Source organism: Saimiri boliviensis, chromosome 15, assembly GCF_048565385.1.
Source record: "Saimiri boliviensis isolate mSaiBol1 chromosome 15, mSaiBol1.pri, whole genome shotgun sequence".
In the NCBI taxonomy this organism is placed as follows: Eukaryota; Metazoa; Chordata; class Mammalia; order Primates; family Cebidae; genus Saimiri; species Saimiri boliviensis.
In genome coordinates this window covers 68,413,039-68,428,504 of record NC_133463.1, presented here as the reverse complement: position 1 = coordinate 68,428,504, position 15,466 = coordinate 68,413,039, and the positions used below count along the sequence as shown (strand labels likewise).

General features: G+C 38.9%; 1 protein-coding gene across 6 annotated transcripts in view; it reads left to right on the top strand.

Moving 5' to 3' along the window:
- Positions 1 to 15,466, top strand: part of ENPP2 (ectonucleotide pyrophosphatase/phosphodiesterase 2) — a 120,682-nt gene that overhangs the window by 74,636 nt on the left and 30,580 nt on the right. For 4 of the 6 annotated variants that reach the window (XM_074387082.1, XM_074387080.1, XM_074387081.1 and 1 more), the window contains exons 12-16: positions 4,660 to 4,815; positions 6,821 to 6,929; positions 10,020 to 10,145; positions 13,659 to 13,690; positions 14,356 to 14,483. In XM_074387082.1, the coding sequence (XP_074243183.1) occupies positions 4,660 to 4,815; positions 6,821 to 6,929; positions 10,020 to 10,145; positions 13,659 to 13,690; positions 14,356 to 14,483 (551 nt within the window). The remainder of the gene's footprint in view (positions 1 to 4,659; positions 4,816 to 6,820; positions 6,930 to 10,019; positions 10,146 to 13,658; positions 13,691 to 14,355; positions 14,484 to 15,466) is intronic. The other 2 variants (XM_010343680.3, XM_010343678.3) reach the window with 1 other exon arrangement.

Below are 15,466 nucleotides of genomic sequence, written 5' to 3'. Positions count from 1 at the left end.
TCATATATCCTAAACTTAATGTTAACAGGAAATGGGGTGTATTCTAGCCTTGTGGGTGTCAGGTGGAGGATGAAAGATCAGGAAGAGTTGGCATTTGGGAAAGGAGTGGAAAAAAAATCTTGAGATGAAAGCTGTGATACAAAACATTGTAAATGAATTTCAGCACCCTTAAAATGATTAGGCAGTTTAGAGAGGGTAGATGAGCTAAGCAGCCTCAATAACCTTACTAGATATAATACAATCAACTTGGCATAAGTTGTAGTAATGGACCCTTTTTAATTTAATACATTTTGGAATAGGTATTATATACTGTGAAATTGTCACCACACTCAGCATATGAACATATTCATCCTCCCTCCCCAAAGCGACAAATTATTGAGAGAACTATACTGCTGAATGAATCTGCTTAGTAGAGCAAGGTGACTTTTTTTTTTTTTTTTTTTTTTTTAAAGAGACAGAATCTTGTTCTATTGCTCAGGCGGAGAGCACTGATGCAGTCTTGGATCACTGCAACTTCCACCTCCCAAGTTCAAGCGATTCTTCTGTCTCAGCCTCCCGAGTAGCTGGGATTATAGACACACACCACCATGCCTGGCTAATTTTTGTTATTTTAGTAGAGATGGGGTTCTGCCACATTGGCCAGGCTGGTCTCGAACTACTGACCTCAGATGCCTCAGATGATCCACCTGCCTTGGCCTCCCAAAGTGCTGGGATTACAGGCATGAGCCACTGTGCCTGGCTGAGGGTGACATATTTTTTATCAAACACTCAGCCATCATCATGGAAGACAATCTGTAAGGTAGCATCCAGTATAATTTCAAATTCAGAAGGTGGGAAAGGAATGGTTAGAAATGTCCCCACATTTCATTCAGCACAGATATTAAAAAATATGATGGAGTCTGCAAATCTAAACTTTTGTAAATTTGCAAATTTGCAAATTAAAAGTTTTTAAATATTTAAGTAGCCTAGTATCCCACAGCATACTGCTGACTATAAGTAAGTTCATTGTTTTCAGATGAATTAGAGATACAGATAAACATATCTTGGTTTAAGAATTTTTGAAGAAATTGTAGCATGTGACCAAGGAGTCATAAGTGTTTCTGAATGCTTTGACACGAATTCAGTGGTGGTTTATTTAAGTACTAGTAACTAATAGCTACAGGAAACCATTCTTAGTTTGTCTGAAATCACTAAAGTCATAAGTTAGATGCTCTTTTTCCATCCCTTTGAAATTTAACCCGTCTTGTATGATTGTGAAACACAAATGATAAAATGAGATAAACTTCTGCATACATGATGCCGGTTGAGAACACCGAAGCAGTTTGAGACCAGTCTGACCAATGTGGTGAAACCCCATCTCTACTAAAAATACAAAAAAATTAGCCAGGCATGGTGGCACACGTGGCTGTAATCCTAGCTACTCAGGAGGCTGAGGCAGGAGAATCGCTTGAACTCGGGAGGCGGAGGTTGCAGTGAGCTGAGATGGCACCATTGCACTCCAACCTGGGCAAGAAGAGTGAAACTCCGTCTCTAAATAAATAAATAAATAAATAGACACCAAAGCAAGAATGGATGTTTTATCTTTAGGATGACTTTCTTTGAGATTAACCTAAAGGGAACAAAAGGAACCACATTTTATCAACATGTTAACAAAACAAAACAAAACAAAACACCTAAGCAGTTCCATGTTCCCTACTTAAAAGTTTGACCTCTTGGGTAATAATATCTCCTCAAAGAACCTGTGGGGTAGGCAAAACAGGGATTGCTATAGCTATTCTTTTAAAGGTGGGACTCTGGTACCTGTGCTTGGCTGCTAAGTGGAGAACTTGAAGATAGAACCACAGAACTTTGGATTCCCAGACCACAGTCCTTTCCCATGGAACCATTTAACCCTCCTTCAGTCCAGGAGATAAGCAAAGTGGTCAGTTAATAACTATGTTCAAATTATACAGAACATTTTCTTTATGGCAAAAGTTGGCTTTTAATAATACAGATGAAGTATAACTCAAACCTTTAAAGTCATGTGGCTTAAGGGTAAATGTTCCTTATCAATAAACATCTTTGGATTTCTAATATGTATAGTTCAGTTATAATTACATGCATGAAAGTATATGTATATGTGTTTTAATTAAGAAACAAACAAGTTTTTTTGAAAGTACTGAATAGGGAGTCAATGAAGCATGATATAGGATGCTTTAATTTGCTGTAATAATTTTTCTATGCTCAGGGTTGCTCATAAATATATAAACAGATTTTTCTTACAGTACCTTTGCATTAAGAGTTGAAAGTATTCATGTGATGTATTTTCAGTATTACTACTTCTTGCAACTAGGGTATTCTCATATGTCTACTGGGTAAACTCTTAATTGGATACATTGGGGTTTATCTTCAGTATTGGCAACCTGACAACCTGGTCATTTTCTTCTCATGAGGCAAGGGATATTTTCAGATTTCAGTGATTTCTCATCAGGTTCTAGGAATCTTATTTTAACTGAAAGAAAAACAAAATAGTTTACACTTTTAAGACATGAAACCAAAGCGAGTCAGCAAAACCCCTCTTCTATTGTAGGTGAATTGGTTTATATACCTGTGTGTTCTATATACCTACCTATGTGTCATTATTTACATTTATTATACATGAAAAGATTATAACATACTAGTTGAGAGATTATTTAAAAATTAGTAATATACGTTTTACATATAAGAAAATAACTCATATTTGAAATTTCATGGAAAGGATTTTAAGTAGCAAAATGCTATTATGGTATACTAAGATGAATTCCATTGAAATTTATGCTTTATTTGCTAAATATTTGAGTAACCATTTTTTCAGGATGATTCTCAAAAGCTATTAAATGAGATGACCAAACATTGAGCTAATAGCTTCAAGAAATGTTGTATTGCTCCTGGTTTCAAAGTGTAATGGTGAATGTTCAAAGATATGCTTGCTTTTGATTATTGGCGCAATCTTTTTCCTTTTCTTTTCGACCGTCTATGCTTTCTCTGTGACCCCCTATTCGGCTGCTCTTCCGGGCCTAGAGGCAGAGCTTTGGCTGGCTAGTCCCTACCTTCAGATGGCAAAGTATCCTGAAAAGCAGAGAAATCTGCACCTCTACATCCCATCCTCTTAATAACCTCAGGCTAAAATCTCTAAATTCAGGCTAAAGTATGGCTGGTCAGTGAAAACTTAGCTTTCATCTACCTCTAACATTTGAAGAAGGAAATACATGCAATATAATCACTGGATGAAAACCCAGTTTGACTAAACCCTACTCTTCTGCTCTTCTAACCTGCTGCAATCGGAAGGGCTCACCTTTGGAGCCTTTGGAATGTTGAGGTCTCTTGCAAATGGCATAGAATTCTATGGGCCGACTTGATCGCTAGCAGAATGTATTCAGTGACCATGAAAGGGAAAATCCTCTTTTCCTTTTGCTGCTTTTCTCATGGAGATTTGCTTAAAAGTAGGAGCATTAAAAAACAAACAGACAAAACCAAAGTCTTCGGGGCTGTGTCTTTTGATCACTCTAGCGGAGGGAGTGGATGAGTCAGAAGCAGAAGTGCCTTTGCCGTGGCTTGCCCTGGAAACGGTGACATCGCATGGCAGACATCCCCCTTCTTGGATACACTAACATTGTTCTTCCTCCTGCCCCTTCCTGCATCTGAATGGCTCTCAGGACAGTCCTCCCAAGAGAAGTCAGTGAGGTAAACAGCAAGGCTTGCTGCTTTAATTCACCTTTGCACCATCAGCAAATCAGGGGCCTGTTTTTCCTCCAGCATTTGGAAATCCCAAAAGGTTATCTTCAGTTTATGTGTCAACTTTACTGCTCTCTGGATTTTCAAAACAAAACCCGTAGCACGTAACTCCCCTTAAAAGCAGGTTTCCGAAGGCAAGAGCATGAGTAGACTCTTTCTTGATCTGTATATACCAAGATAAAAAAAAGAGATGACTTTTTGATGATATTTAAGATTTTATCTAATTTTAAACGAGATTTTGGCTTAGAGTTTCTCTATACAGAAAACCTCAATTGTCATTGAGTTCTTTCTCCTGCTGAAAGTTCTGATTTGTGGGAGTACATTGATGATTAAGGAGGATTACTTCTTATTTATGTTTCATTCCATCCTTGATCCTTGCCAATGAAAGTGACAGTTGATTTGACATACTTGCTGGTGTAAACAGATAGACACCTGTCAGATTCTGAATGGAATCACTAGCATGAACATCACTGTCACCTTGAAATGTCCAAGTGGCTAGTATTTGGCCTAGTTTTAAGTTAATTCTTTGTAAGTGGAGAGCTTTTCATAACCAAAGACCAGTCTCTCCCTAATGCAGGAGTTAGGGAATACAGAGCTTCTCTAATGTCACCTTCCTGTATATCCAAAAATATCAGCAAAAAGAAACCCATGTGACTAGATTTCCTTAAATTGGATTCTTGTACTCAGCAAAGAAGCTCTGACAACAGTATCAACATCAATTTAAGAGGCTTCTCTCCATAGAGTTCCTCGAATCATCCATCCCTTATTCCAATTTTTTCTCACTTAAGGAGCCTTAGCTATTCTAACTGAGACTCTGCTGATCCCAGATGGGAAAGTGTAAGCTTTACATCTGACCCAGAGGGACAGACGACTTCTGAGTCCAGACATCTCTATCCGCCAGTACAGGAGAGTAGTTATGGCTCACCCTTTACTCCGGCTAAGAGACCTAAGAGGAAAGTTGTCCCTAAGAGGAGACAGGAAAGACCAGTTGCTCCTCCAAAGAAAAGAAGAAGAAAAATACATAGGATGGATCATTATGCTGCGGAAACTCGTCAGGACAAAGTAAGTTTATCTACTGTTCCAAAGCTTTGTGGCGGGCAGGTCTGAGCTGAAGGTTGCCTTTAGTGCCTTGGTTGGAAACTTGGCTGAGTAAGTTTTAGAAAAACTCTGGTGCATTGAACCTTGGCTTTGAGTCCAGAAGATTGTGATGCTTCAGAGGTTAACACTGATGTGAAGACTACCCGAATTTTCAACATAACAGGAAAAAAAAGAAGTATTTTCCTTTTTTAAGAGTTTGTTGCCCCAAAAAGTGTTAACATTTAGGCTGGAGTGACTGTTAAGACTGGTTTTGTTTGCCCTTAATTCACAGGATCAGTCACATGGTCTGTGGCCCCGGTTCTTGAGAACAACCCTGCAAGGTAAAAGGGGGTATTCTCAAAGACAATGTGGATTGGAACTCAATAGGAAGTTGGCTTAGATTAGGCGTCTGTGCCTTCAGTGATCAGAAAAGGTGAAGGCTGTACAGAAGGAAAGAGCTGAGACAGAAGGAAAGAGAAAATAACGGGCGGATAGAGTTGTATGCCATTTCCACAAGAAATATCTACTCTTCTCAGTATGTTCAGAAGAGCCTATCAGCTACTACTTTTCCTAAAACCTTTGAATACTTCTGAAGCAGTATCTTATCTGTTATCCTCTGAACTGATCCCCAAGAAGTAGGTTCTGGGTTTTATCTGGGTCATCCTGCTGAGTAAAGGAAAATAAATCATTGCCAAAGATTAAAACCTGTTGTGCATTTGGTATTTCTTTATCTAGACAGAGATCCTTCAGGAGAGCATGGTTTTCTCAGAAGCAAATACCACTTTGTTTCACACCTGTTAATCCCTTCAGATTATATGGCACATCTCTTTCTGAAATTCTATCATGACTTCCTCCTTGGGATAGGATTTGAGATACTGACTCCCATCATGAAAAAAAGTTTACACCTGATTTCCCTGGTGAAATGATAGGAGGAAAGGTCTTGATTCATCTGAGAAGATGCTAGTGGAAGATAATATTATGTGTTTGAGTAAAAGTGATACTCACATTCCTTTTGTGCTTATCTTAATCATCTTGGGTGTATGTATGTGATTGTTAGCTAAACTATAAGATTCATCTAAATATGCTTCCTCTATCTTTCTATTCTTTGTCTGAGGAGATGTTTCTTAAAAATCTTTCCATTGCACAGTTAAAGCTGAAAGGGCGATGGAAAGGCTTCAGTATGTGAAAACGTTCATGCTGTTAGAAACTTCCATTTGAAGTAAGAAAATGAGAGATGGGTACTGTTTTTCAGGCTTTGGAAATGGTCTTCAGAAAAGAATTGAGTTTTCATATTTTGTTAAAGAAGAAACATTCTAGAACAAACTTAGGTTCACTTCTGTTTAAGTTAGGACTTACAGATTCTTATTTCTCTCAAAATCAGCTTTAAAAGAACAAAAGTGAGAAGCATTAACTTGTTTCTTAGAATAGGTTCTTTTACTAAGAATCCATTGCTTGCAGAATCCAACAGTGAAATTACTTAGAACAAGATGGATCTCATTGTATTCATGATATTCTAATTTATTATCCAGTGGAAGGTTATGATTTTAACCTCAGAACAGCTTTTGATTCATTTAATGTCTACCTTATTGCCTTGGTTCAAAATCTTATGTAATTTTACTTAGGGAACTGTCTATCTGACTTTCTGTTCACTCGCAAAACTCTTGGATTTCTAGGATGCTGTCACATTTTAGAAAGTCCATTTTATCTCTTTAAGAATTTTCATCAACAATATTTTTGACATTTTTATATCAAAGAATCTTTAAAGGGATTGGATGAGGAGAGGTTTTAATTCTCTCAAACAAAAGCATATATAACATTCTTAGATCAGATTTCCATTGAGAATGCAATGGCAGGCCAATCTCCCCAGACAAAGCTCTGCCTCTGGGCCGGAAGTTTTCTTTCCAAAATGTTCTAGGGGTAGAAGATCTCTGAGAGACTGAAAGGGAAAGAAAGAAAACCCTGTGGGGACTAACTTGCTTCTTTTTCCCAGATGACAAATCCTCTGAGGGAAATTGACAAAACTGTAGGGCAATTAATGGATGGACTGAAACAACTAAAACTGCATCGCTGTGTCAATGTCATCTTTGTCGGAGACCATGGTAAAGCTTTGTTTTTTCTTTGCTAATAGGATAGATGGATAATTGTTTCTGATCATATTGAGGAAAAGAATTCTTGCCCTTAGAAGCCAAGATTCTATTCTTACCCTCCTTCCCCTTTTCTTTAAGATGGGGAAAGAAATCAGGCCATGATTCAAAAGCATGTGATGACCTGAGAGATCCCTGGGTTCATTTTGATCAAAAGCTGAGACTTTTTATATTTTTAAAAATTCTTTACAGGAAAGGCCTTTCTACAAAAATCTGTCTCTTATTAAAGCGATACAGTTTCCTTTTGATATTAATAGCTGCTTCTGTGAATGTGACATATCAGGTGATAATCCCCTATCCCTGCCAGCCACAGCCCCAAAAGGAGCCCACAGAGTTTATATAGTTAAAAAATATGATAAAGGAGCAGAGACATAGAATTCTTGTCAAAGAAGTTGCGTGTAATCAAATGGTTTCTCCGAATCCACTGAAGGAAGTCAAAGTCCAAAGGAGAGGGCCCTGCTGTAATTCAGAGGGCTGTCAAAGAGAGGCAGAAGCATTATAGGAAGCTGTTTTTCTAAATCACTTCATGAAGTAGAAAAACTTATGACCACTTCTTTAAGATCAAGAGCATCATAAACATTATGTGTCTATAGAGCTGGGCAGCAGGAAGGGGCTCAGAGACATGCAGACCAGTTCTAGAGAGTGTCTCCTGCATTCCGGAAATATTAGATTGAAATAGTAGCCTTGGAATTGGTGGCTTCTCCCTTCTAGTGGAGTTTGGAGGATGAAAATTGGCTTTTGGCAGTTCTGTTAAGAATGGCAGGAAGATTTCCCTAGCTCTGGTCCTGAAGGTGTTCCTAGAATGTCCTCTAAGATCTATGAGAAATCTGGGGAAAAAAACCGAAAGGGCTTAATTTTTCTCTCTGAGTGGGCTACATGTAACCCTTAGCAAAGTCATGCCCCAGGTGTTTGACTTGGTGGAGAGCTACAGACAGGTCAGAGAAGTTGGGGCATATGTCAAAGCTGATTCAATTTAAGTTGCCCAGAGGTGCTCAAGAGCCTTTGCTCACATGCTGGAGCCAGACATCTAAGTAGAAGGGTCCCAATGAGTCATGTGCTGAGGCATTGTAAAGGTCATGGATAGGTAAAAACCTTGGCTTCTTGGTGTGCAGGCTTCCAAGATGAATACATCCATTTGGTTTGGGACAACTGCAACACCTCTGTTTTTTTCTTTTTTTTTGTTGTGGTTGAGACGGAGTTTCACTCTCGTTGCCCAGACTGGAGTAAAATGGCACAATCTCGGCTCACTGCAACCTCCACCACCCAGGTTCAAGTTATTCTCCTGTTTCAGCCTCCTGAGTAGCTGTGATTACAGGTGCCCACCACCAGGCCTGGCTAATTTTTGTATTTTTAATAGAGATGGGGTTTCACCGTGTTGGCCAGGCTGGTCTTGAACAGCTGACCTCAGGTGATCTGCCCACCTTGGCCTCCCAAAGTATACAGCACCTCTTTCTTAAAAGGTGGTATGGTCTAGTGTTTTAGGGCATGGTCTTTGGAGTTGGAATGAATTTTATGGGAGTTCAAATTGCACAGTGTCACTTAACAGCTATATGACACTATATACCTTTCGTGGCCTCTCCGAGTCTTAGTTTCCTCATCTCTCAGGCGAGAACATTAACACCCCTCCACGAAGTTGGCCTGCAGAGTAAAGACTGATGATGCTTGAGGAGCTCTTAGCACGGTGCCTGATGGATTTTGAAAGCAAGGGAGGTTGTTCACAGTTGGGGTGGCATAAGGGACTTCCTAGAAATATAACAAATGGGAGATTCTTTCATCCCTCTATTAATATTTATTTGGGGACTTACCCTTTCTGGGCTAACATGGTGCTAAAACATAGTAGCTGTTCATTGCTTTATTTTTTCTTCCTAAGGGTTTAACTGTTAAAGTATAAGATATATAATCCTTATGCTATGTGTTTTTTTCTTGCTTTTCATTCCAATTTGTATTGAAGAAGGGAAGGTTTTGGATCTGGGATCCCAGGAGGTGATAATTTGAATTTTATCAGATCTGGGCTACTCTGGTTATATTTCCTTACTTTAAGAACTTACGGCATCCTTTACAGGATGTGAATATATGAGTATTCTTCAACAGGATTATTTTCCCAGTTAGAGAATATTCATATATCGATTTGTTCTGAGCAATATATTAAAATTTCTCCGTCATTCTAGGTTGTGTCGTACATTTCAATAAAGTCTATAGTAGCCTCCATAGTCTATGTTGCTAAGATTTGAGTTTACAACAGTGTTTTAAATAAAAGCATTTTGATAAAAGAATTTTTCTTGATGGGGACAGGCAACAAATCTTGGGATGGAGGAGAAATATTTGTTGTTTAAAAAAACTCCCTACCTAGAACCTTCTCATGCTTTAGTTGCTAGCTTTCAGTTCTGACTAATTACATTGTTTACAACTTGTTTTCAATGTTATTTTGTTTTTCAGTTTGGGTGGTCATTGGAATTGATATTTTTCCTTCTCATTTCTTGTTGCCAGTATTGTTTGTCAGTAACATCCAAGGCCACCAGTGGAGACAGTGAGGACTGGTGATTATGTACTCAAGACAGGAGATACATTAGAGAATTGCAAAATGACATTTTGTAAAAGAGACACAGAACTGTATATTCCATTTATACTACCCCTAGCTGGGAAGAGTTTGAAGCAATCTAGGGTTTCTTTTGTTTTGTTTTGTTTTTAAAGAATAGATCCTTTAGGTAAAGACTGTCTAATTGTGTTTTTGTTGTTGTTTTTAAAATCTTGGTGACTTCCTTTGTCTTGCTGTTCTGGCTGAATGACTTAAAGTGTAATTGAGGTAATGCATTTTCACCCTTCTAGTGCTTGCAAGATGATATGGCTAAGTAAAAGTCTAGAGAAAAGATTAGACAGAGAAGCATTAAAACATTTAAAGTCAAATACAAAAATCTCAAAAGTCACAGCTCTTCTCATCAAGTTATTAAAAACTAAATAAAGAGATGCCTGGATGTTATATTTAGTGTCCGTGTTAAGATTTTCATTTTAATATTGCTTGAAAATACTTTTTCTCCCTCCCCATAGGAATGGAAGATGTCACGTGTGACAGAACTGAGTTCTTGAGTAATTACCTAACTAATGTGGATGATATTACTTTAGTGCCTGGAACTCTAGGAAGAATTCGATCCAAATTTAGCAATAATGCTAAATGTAAGTTGATTCTTAAAATATTAAGTGATTAGAGTGGTAATACAATGGAATAGGCGAGGACTCATTTTCTAAAGCTGAAATACTTGGGTAAAAATTCTAGCTCTGCTACTGCTTAGCTGAATAACCTTGAATAAGTCATTTAAACTCTAAGCCTCAGTTTTTTCATTTGAAAAATGGGGATGATAAATGCTAGCAGTGATCTGTAGAAATTAATCTTTGCATATTGCTTAGGATGGTTCCTGGCACATAGCAGCATTATATAAATATTAATATAATATAAATATATAGCAATGTATAAATATTTCTTATTCTTATCATGTGGAAATTGTACTTAGTCTGAAGTGTGTTAATGACCACGAACTTCTGTTTATAAAAGAAGAATTTTTTCAATAAGAAGTTCAGGCTGGTCCTTTATAGCTGAAACTAGAGGGTCTACATAAGGGTTGGCAGAACCCCATTTGGACTGTGAGGGTTCCTAGGAGCCTTGTGGAACGGAGCTCATTCTGTTTCTAAAAGTGATTGGTATTCTAACTGGTGTTAGATTGTATCTCAATGTGGTTTTGATTTGCATTTCTCTGACACAAGAGCGGAAAATCAAACACCGCATGTTCTCACTCATAGGCGGGTGTTGAACAATGAGACCACATGGACACAGGGAGGGGAGCACTACACGCTGGGGTCCATTGGGGGGAAATGGGGGAGGGACGGGGAGGTGGGGAGGTGGGAAGAGATAGCATGGGGAGAAATGCCAAATACAGGTGAGGGGAAGGAAGGCAGCAAACCACACTGCCATGTATGTACCTATGCAACAATCTTGCATGTTCTTCACATGTACCCCAAAACCTAAAATGCAATAAAAAAAAAGCAAAAAAAAAAAGTGATTAGTAGAAGCTAGCAGGAAAAATTATTAAGCCCTTGGGAAGTAGCAGCTATTCTGAAAGATTAGAAATAAAAAGGAATAATCTTGTCACTTATGTTTTACATGTTTAGGTTATGATATACCACTGATACAAACTTAATTTGTGGACTAAGATTTTTAGGTGCTGTCTATCTAGCTTTTGAGAAGTCCATAGTTTTCCTGGGCTTATGCTGTACTTTGAAAAAAAAAATTATTTAGAGTTTTTAGCCTTGGGAATAAGAAACCATTGACACCAACCTTACAGCTTTGGAAAATTAAATTTTTCCCTAATTATGTTCCTGAGTCAACACAAATGGAACTGTTCCAAGGTCAGCTCCAGGCAATGTTGTGAAATAAACAAAACGTGGGTGTTTCTGCCCTCTCTCCTCCGTGACCTTTCCTGTCCCTGTGTCCTCCCTTCCCTGCCCTCGCATGGATGAGACACAGTCATTATGGCACCCCTCAATTTTAGTATTTGCAGATTAGGGCTAAGCAAAAAAGATTTTCTCTATTTTTAATGATATTTCTGACATTAGTACATGTAATGGGGAGGTTGGTTTAGTAGGGGAAAAAAAACATAACTTTCCTATGGCCCACGAAATCATCACCATCAATGATGAAAAGTTTTGTACTTTACAAAAACACTTCACAATGTGGTTTCATTTTGTGGGAGACAGTAGCATGGGGTGGTGACAGGCACAGATGTCTGGGTTCATATCTCGGCTCTGCTAGGTGCTCACCACATGAGTGCCCTGTACCTCTGCTTCGTCTGCTCTGTAAGGGTTTTTCGGAAGATTAAATAAGAGATTGTGTTTACATAACGTAGATCAGGGTTTAGCACATAATCAAAGCTATATAAAGGTTGAATATGATGATGATGTCGTACCACTATTTCAGATACACACACACAGACACCCGTGGACACACACTCACAATCTTATTTAATCCTTTTAATAGCATTGTGTGATAAGTATCATTATACCTTTTATAGACTGTAGAAATCAAGGCTCAGAGAGGGGTGAAGGAACTAGCTTTGAGGATGATGGTTAGTAAATTGCAGATCTGAGATTTAAACCCAGATTAGCTGAAACCCTGCCCTTGCTTCACACAAAATGAGGACTGTTAGCCTGAAAAGACTGAGTATTTCCGAATTGAAGGATTGATGTTCCCAGAATGACCTCAGGCATTGGATATTTCCTAGTAATTCTCTGGGACTTATCTGAGTGCATGCTATTTACTTCTCTTTATTTTCAAAGACCATGAACTTACTCTGTTTCATCCCTTTGAGGAATATGATGTATGAAGCCTGGTTTGCTCAATCAAATTGCTTGGGTGCCAGAATGCCAACTCCTCCTCCTTCTGAAAACTTACTGGCTTAGTGAGGATTTGAACAGCATTTACCTCTCAGGGTTATTGTGACTGACCAGAGAGAAGGTGCCTGCAAAGCTCTTATAGAGAGACAGGCACACAGTATGGAATCTATTTAGGTTATTATTATTACATTATTACTTATTTGCTTTTTAGTAAGAGATGCAATTAAGGTCAATAGAATCCACATTTTAGCTTTAGATTGCTAGTTTTAGAACTAAGATTCTGAAAATAGTCTTTGGAGTCTGTATAGTTATACCCCCAGGCTAAGTTTATTCATGTATTTTTAGCAAATATGAACAAACGTTCATTAAAAAATATGTATTGAGTGTCTCTACTATGCACAGGCCCAGGGATACAGCAGCATGTGATACAGATAAGGCCTGCTCTACTGGCATTTCTATGCCAGGGAGGGCTGCCTCATGATAGCTGCTATCTCTTCTGAACACAGCTTTCCTTTTCTGCTGATTCTGTAATAACATACTGAAGCAAACTTCCTGAAAACAAAGCAAAATCCAAGCAACCTATAATCTCCTCTTTCTCCCCACATTCCGCCCAAAAGGGGAGCATCAGATAATACAATCCCATCCACAGTTTATGCACAGCCATCATTTACATAGTTTTGCTTTTAGTTAGCTCAGAGTATTGACTAAAATCTTTTACTTGCTGCTATTGAAAATAAAGGAGGTGCTGCACGTGCGTGTCTATGGCTGGAGAGGTGCAGCTACCTATATAATTACACCTAGAATATAATTAGGGAAATAAAACTCCCTTTAACAAAAATAACTCAATGGATTAGGAGTTTCATCTCAAAGTGGGTGAAGACTTCTGTCAAAGATCTGCAGATAAATAAGAAGTTACACTAAAAGCCCCAAATGCCCGGTTTAGTTCCTGAGGTCAAACTGCAAATAAACTATGTCTCAAGAGGAACCCTTCGGGAGAACTTAAAACAAGAAGCAATTTACCTGGCAGTATCCTGGTGCTATGGAAGGAGGAATTCCCTCCAGAAGAGCAGAGCCGGACCTAGGAGGGACGTTTACTATGGGATTTGTTCTGCTTGTTTAGCTGCCTATCAATGACTGAAATGTTAAATACCCACACACGTTTACCTATCTTTCAAACAAAACACTACAGTGATAGTCTTCTGTGGGATGGAAGAAGAAAGAATTGAGTATCTTGCTTCAGAAATGATTTTTCTTGGTAATGATTGTGTTTTCTTTTGAAATCTTTCTCCTCTCTTTGAACAGATGACCCCAAAGCCATTATTGCCAATCTCACGGTAAGTGTTGCAAGTTGTCCCTTCTCTGCCCTCCGTAGGCCTCTGCCCCTGGAGCAGCCTACCTCCTGTGTGTGCCTCCCCTGGGGGCGGGAGGAACGTTTTCCTCACTGCCCTGCCATCCTGTATATTTGTTTCCTTAAGAGCTTTCAAAACTTCTGGCCTGTGGTCAGCTGCAGGCTCCCTAATGGTCTTGGCAATGATACAAAGGGAGAATATTTGATCCTTCCATTAGAACTGAAAAGTATTCATTCATGATTAAACAAATCTTTACTTTCTCTGAACCAGAGCTGCCCACCCACTCTGCTCTATTGTTCCGGATGCTAGTTAGAGACCTCAATAGCATAAGAGCATCTAATCAGATATGCCTGAACCCAGACACTCCTCCTTGCCCACCGATACCCCAGCCCAAACCGCTTGACTTGAAGGAGTCGGGAAAGGCCTTGGAGTGTGAATTGCTCTTAGCGATGATCTCACCCATCTCCAAAGTTATTTAATCTCCTTTGCATCTATTTGTTTTCAGTGTGCATTATTTGATGGAAATAACTTTCATTTATTCCCTAACATTTTGTTAGGCTTAAAATCTCCTTCAACTTTCTAGAGAGAGAATTTGTAAGAAAAATTTTAAAAGACATTCCATCTAAAGTCTTTTTTCATTTCTATTTCAGTGTAAAAAACCAGATCAGCACTTCAAGCCTTACTGGAAACAGCACCTTCCCAAACGTTTGCACTACGCCAACAACAGAAGAATTGAGGATATCCATTTATTGGTGGATCGCAGATGGCATGTGGCAAGGTAAGTGGCTTACGGGCTGTTTCTGTTTATCATTTCCGCAACCCCCTCTTTGGCAACTGGAAATATTTTATCAGACTTAGTCATCGCTAAAAGAAATATCAGTTGGAAATCTCCCCGTTTCCAAAGATTTTGTGGGCTGCATAAACAATCAGTGCTGAGACAATATATCTCTATGTTCTGGGTCTCGGCAGCGCAGTGTCTCTTTGTAGTCTGTCAGTGCATCTGTGTGTGTGTTCGTGTGTGTGTATGTGTGTGCCTTTCATTTTCTGAATTTACATTCTAACCTCTATTCTTACTACTTAAGTCAAAAGCATAAAATGAGACCTTGCCCTAGCACATTGGGCTGATTTGATCTCAGTTGATGAGATTTTGCTTGCAGCAATATTCATAGTGGACTTTATTTATTTTATTTATTATTATTTTTTGAGACAGAGTTTTGCTCTTGTTGCCCAGGCTGGAGTGAAATGGCACAATCTTGGCTCACTGAAACCTTTGCCTCCCAGGTTCAAGCACTTCTCTTGCCTCAGCCTCCCGAGTAGTTGGGATCACAAGCATGCACCACCACGCCCAGCTAATTTTTTTGTATTTTTGGTAGAGATGGGGTTTCCAAATGTTGGTCATGCTGGTCTTGAACTCCTGACCTCAGGTGATCTGCCTGCCTCAGCCTCCCAAAGTGTTGGGATTATAGGTGTGAGCCACCACACCTGGCTATAGCGGACTTTAGAAAATGTTAATGTTAAAAACTCTGTTATTGTGGGCACTTTTTACATTGCTTTAAATATTCCCTATGTTTGCCTTCTATTAAACTACAAAAGACTCTGATGTCAAAGAGAAGGTTCCTTGCTTTTGAATGTGGTCTAGGACATGTCCGGAGGCTCTAACCACTTCCAAAGAGTTAACTATTAAGGATTTATCCATTTTCACACAGACCTGGAAGTAGCTGTTTCCCACTCACTCTTGCCCCAACTTTCTACTTAAGAAAA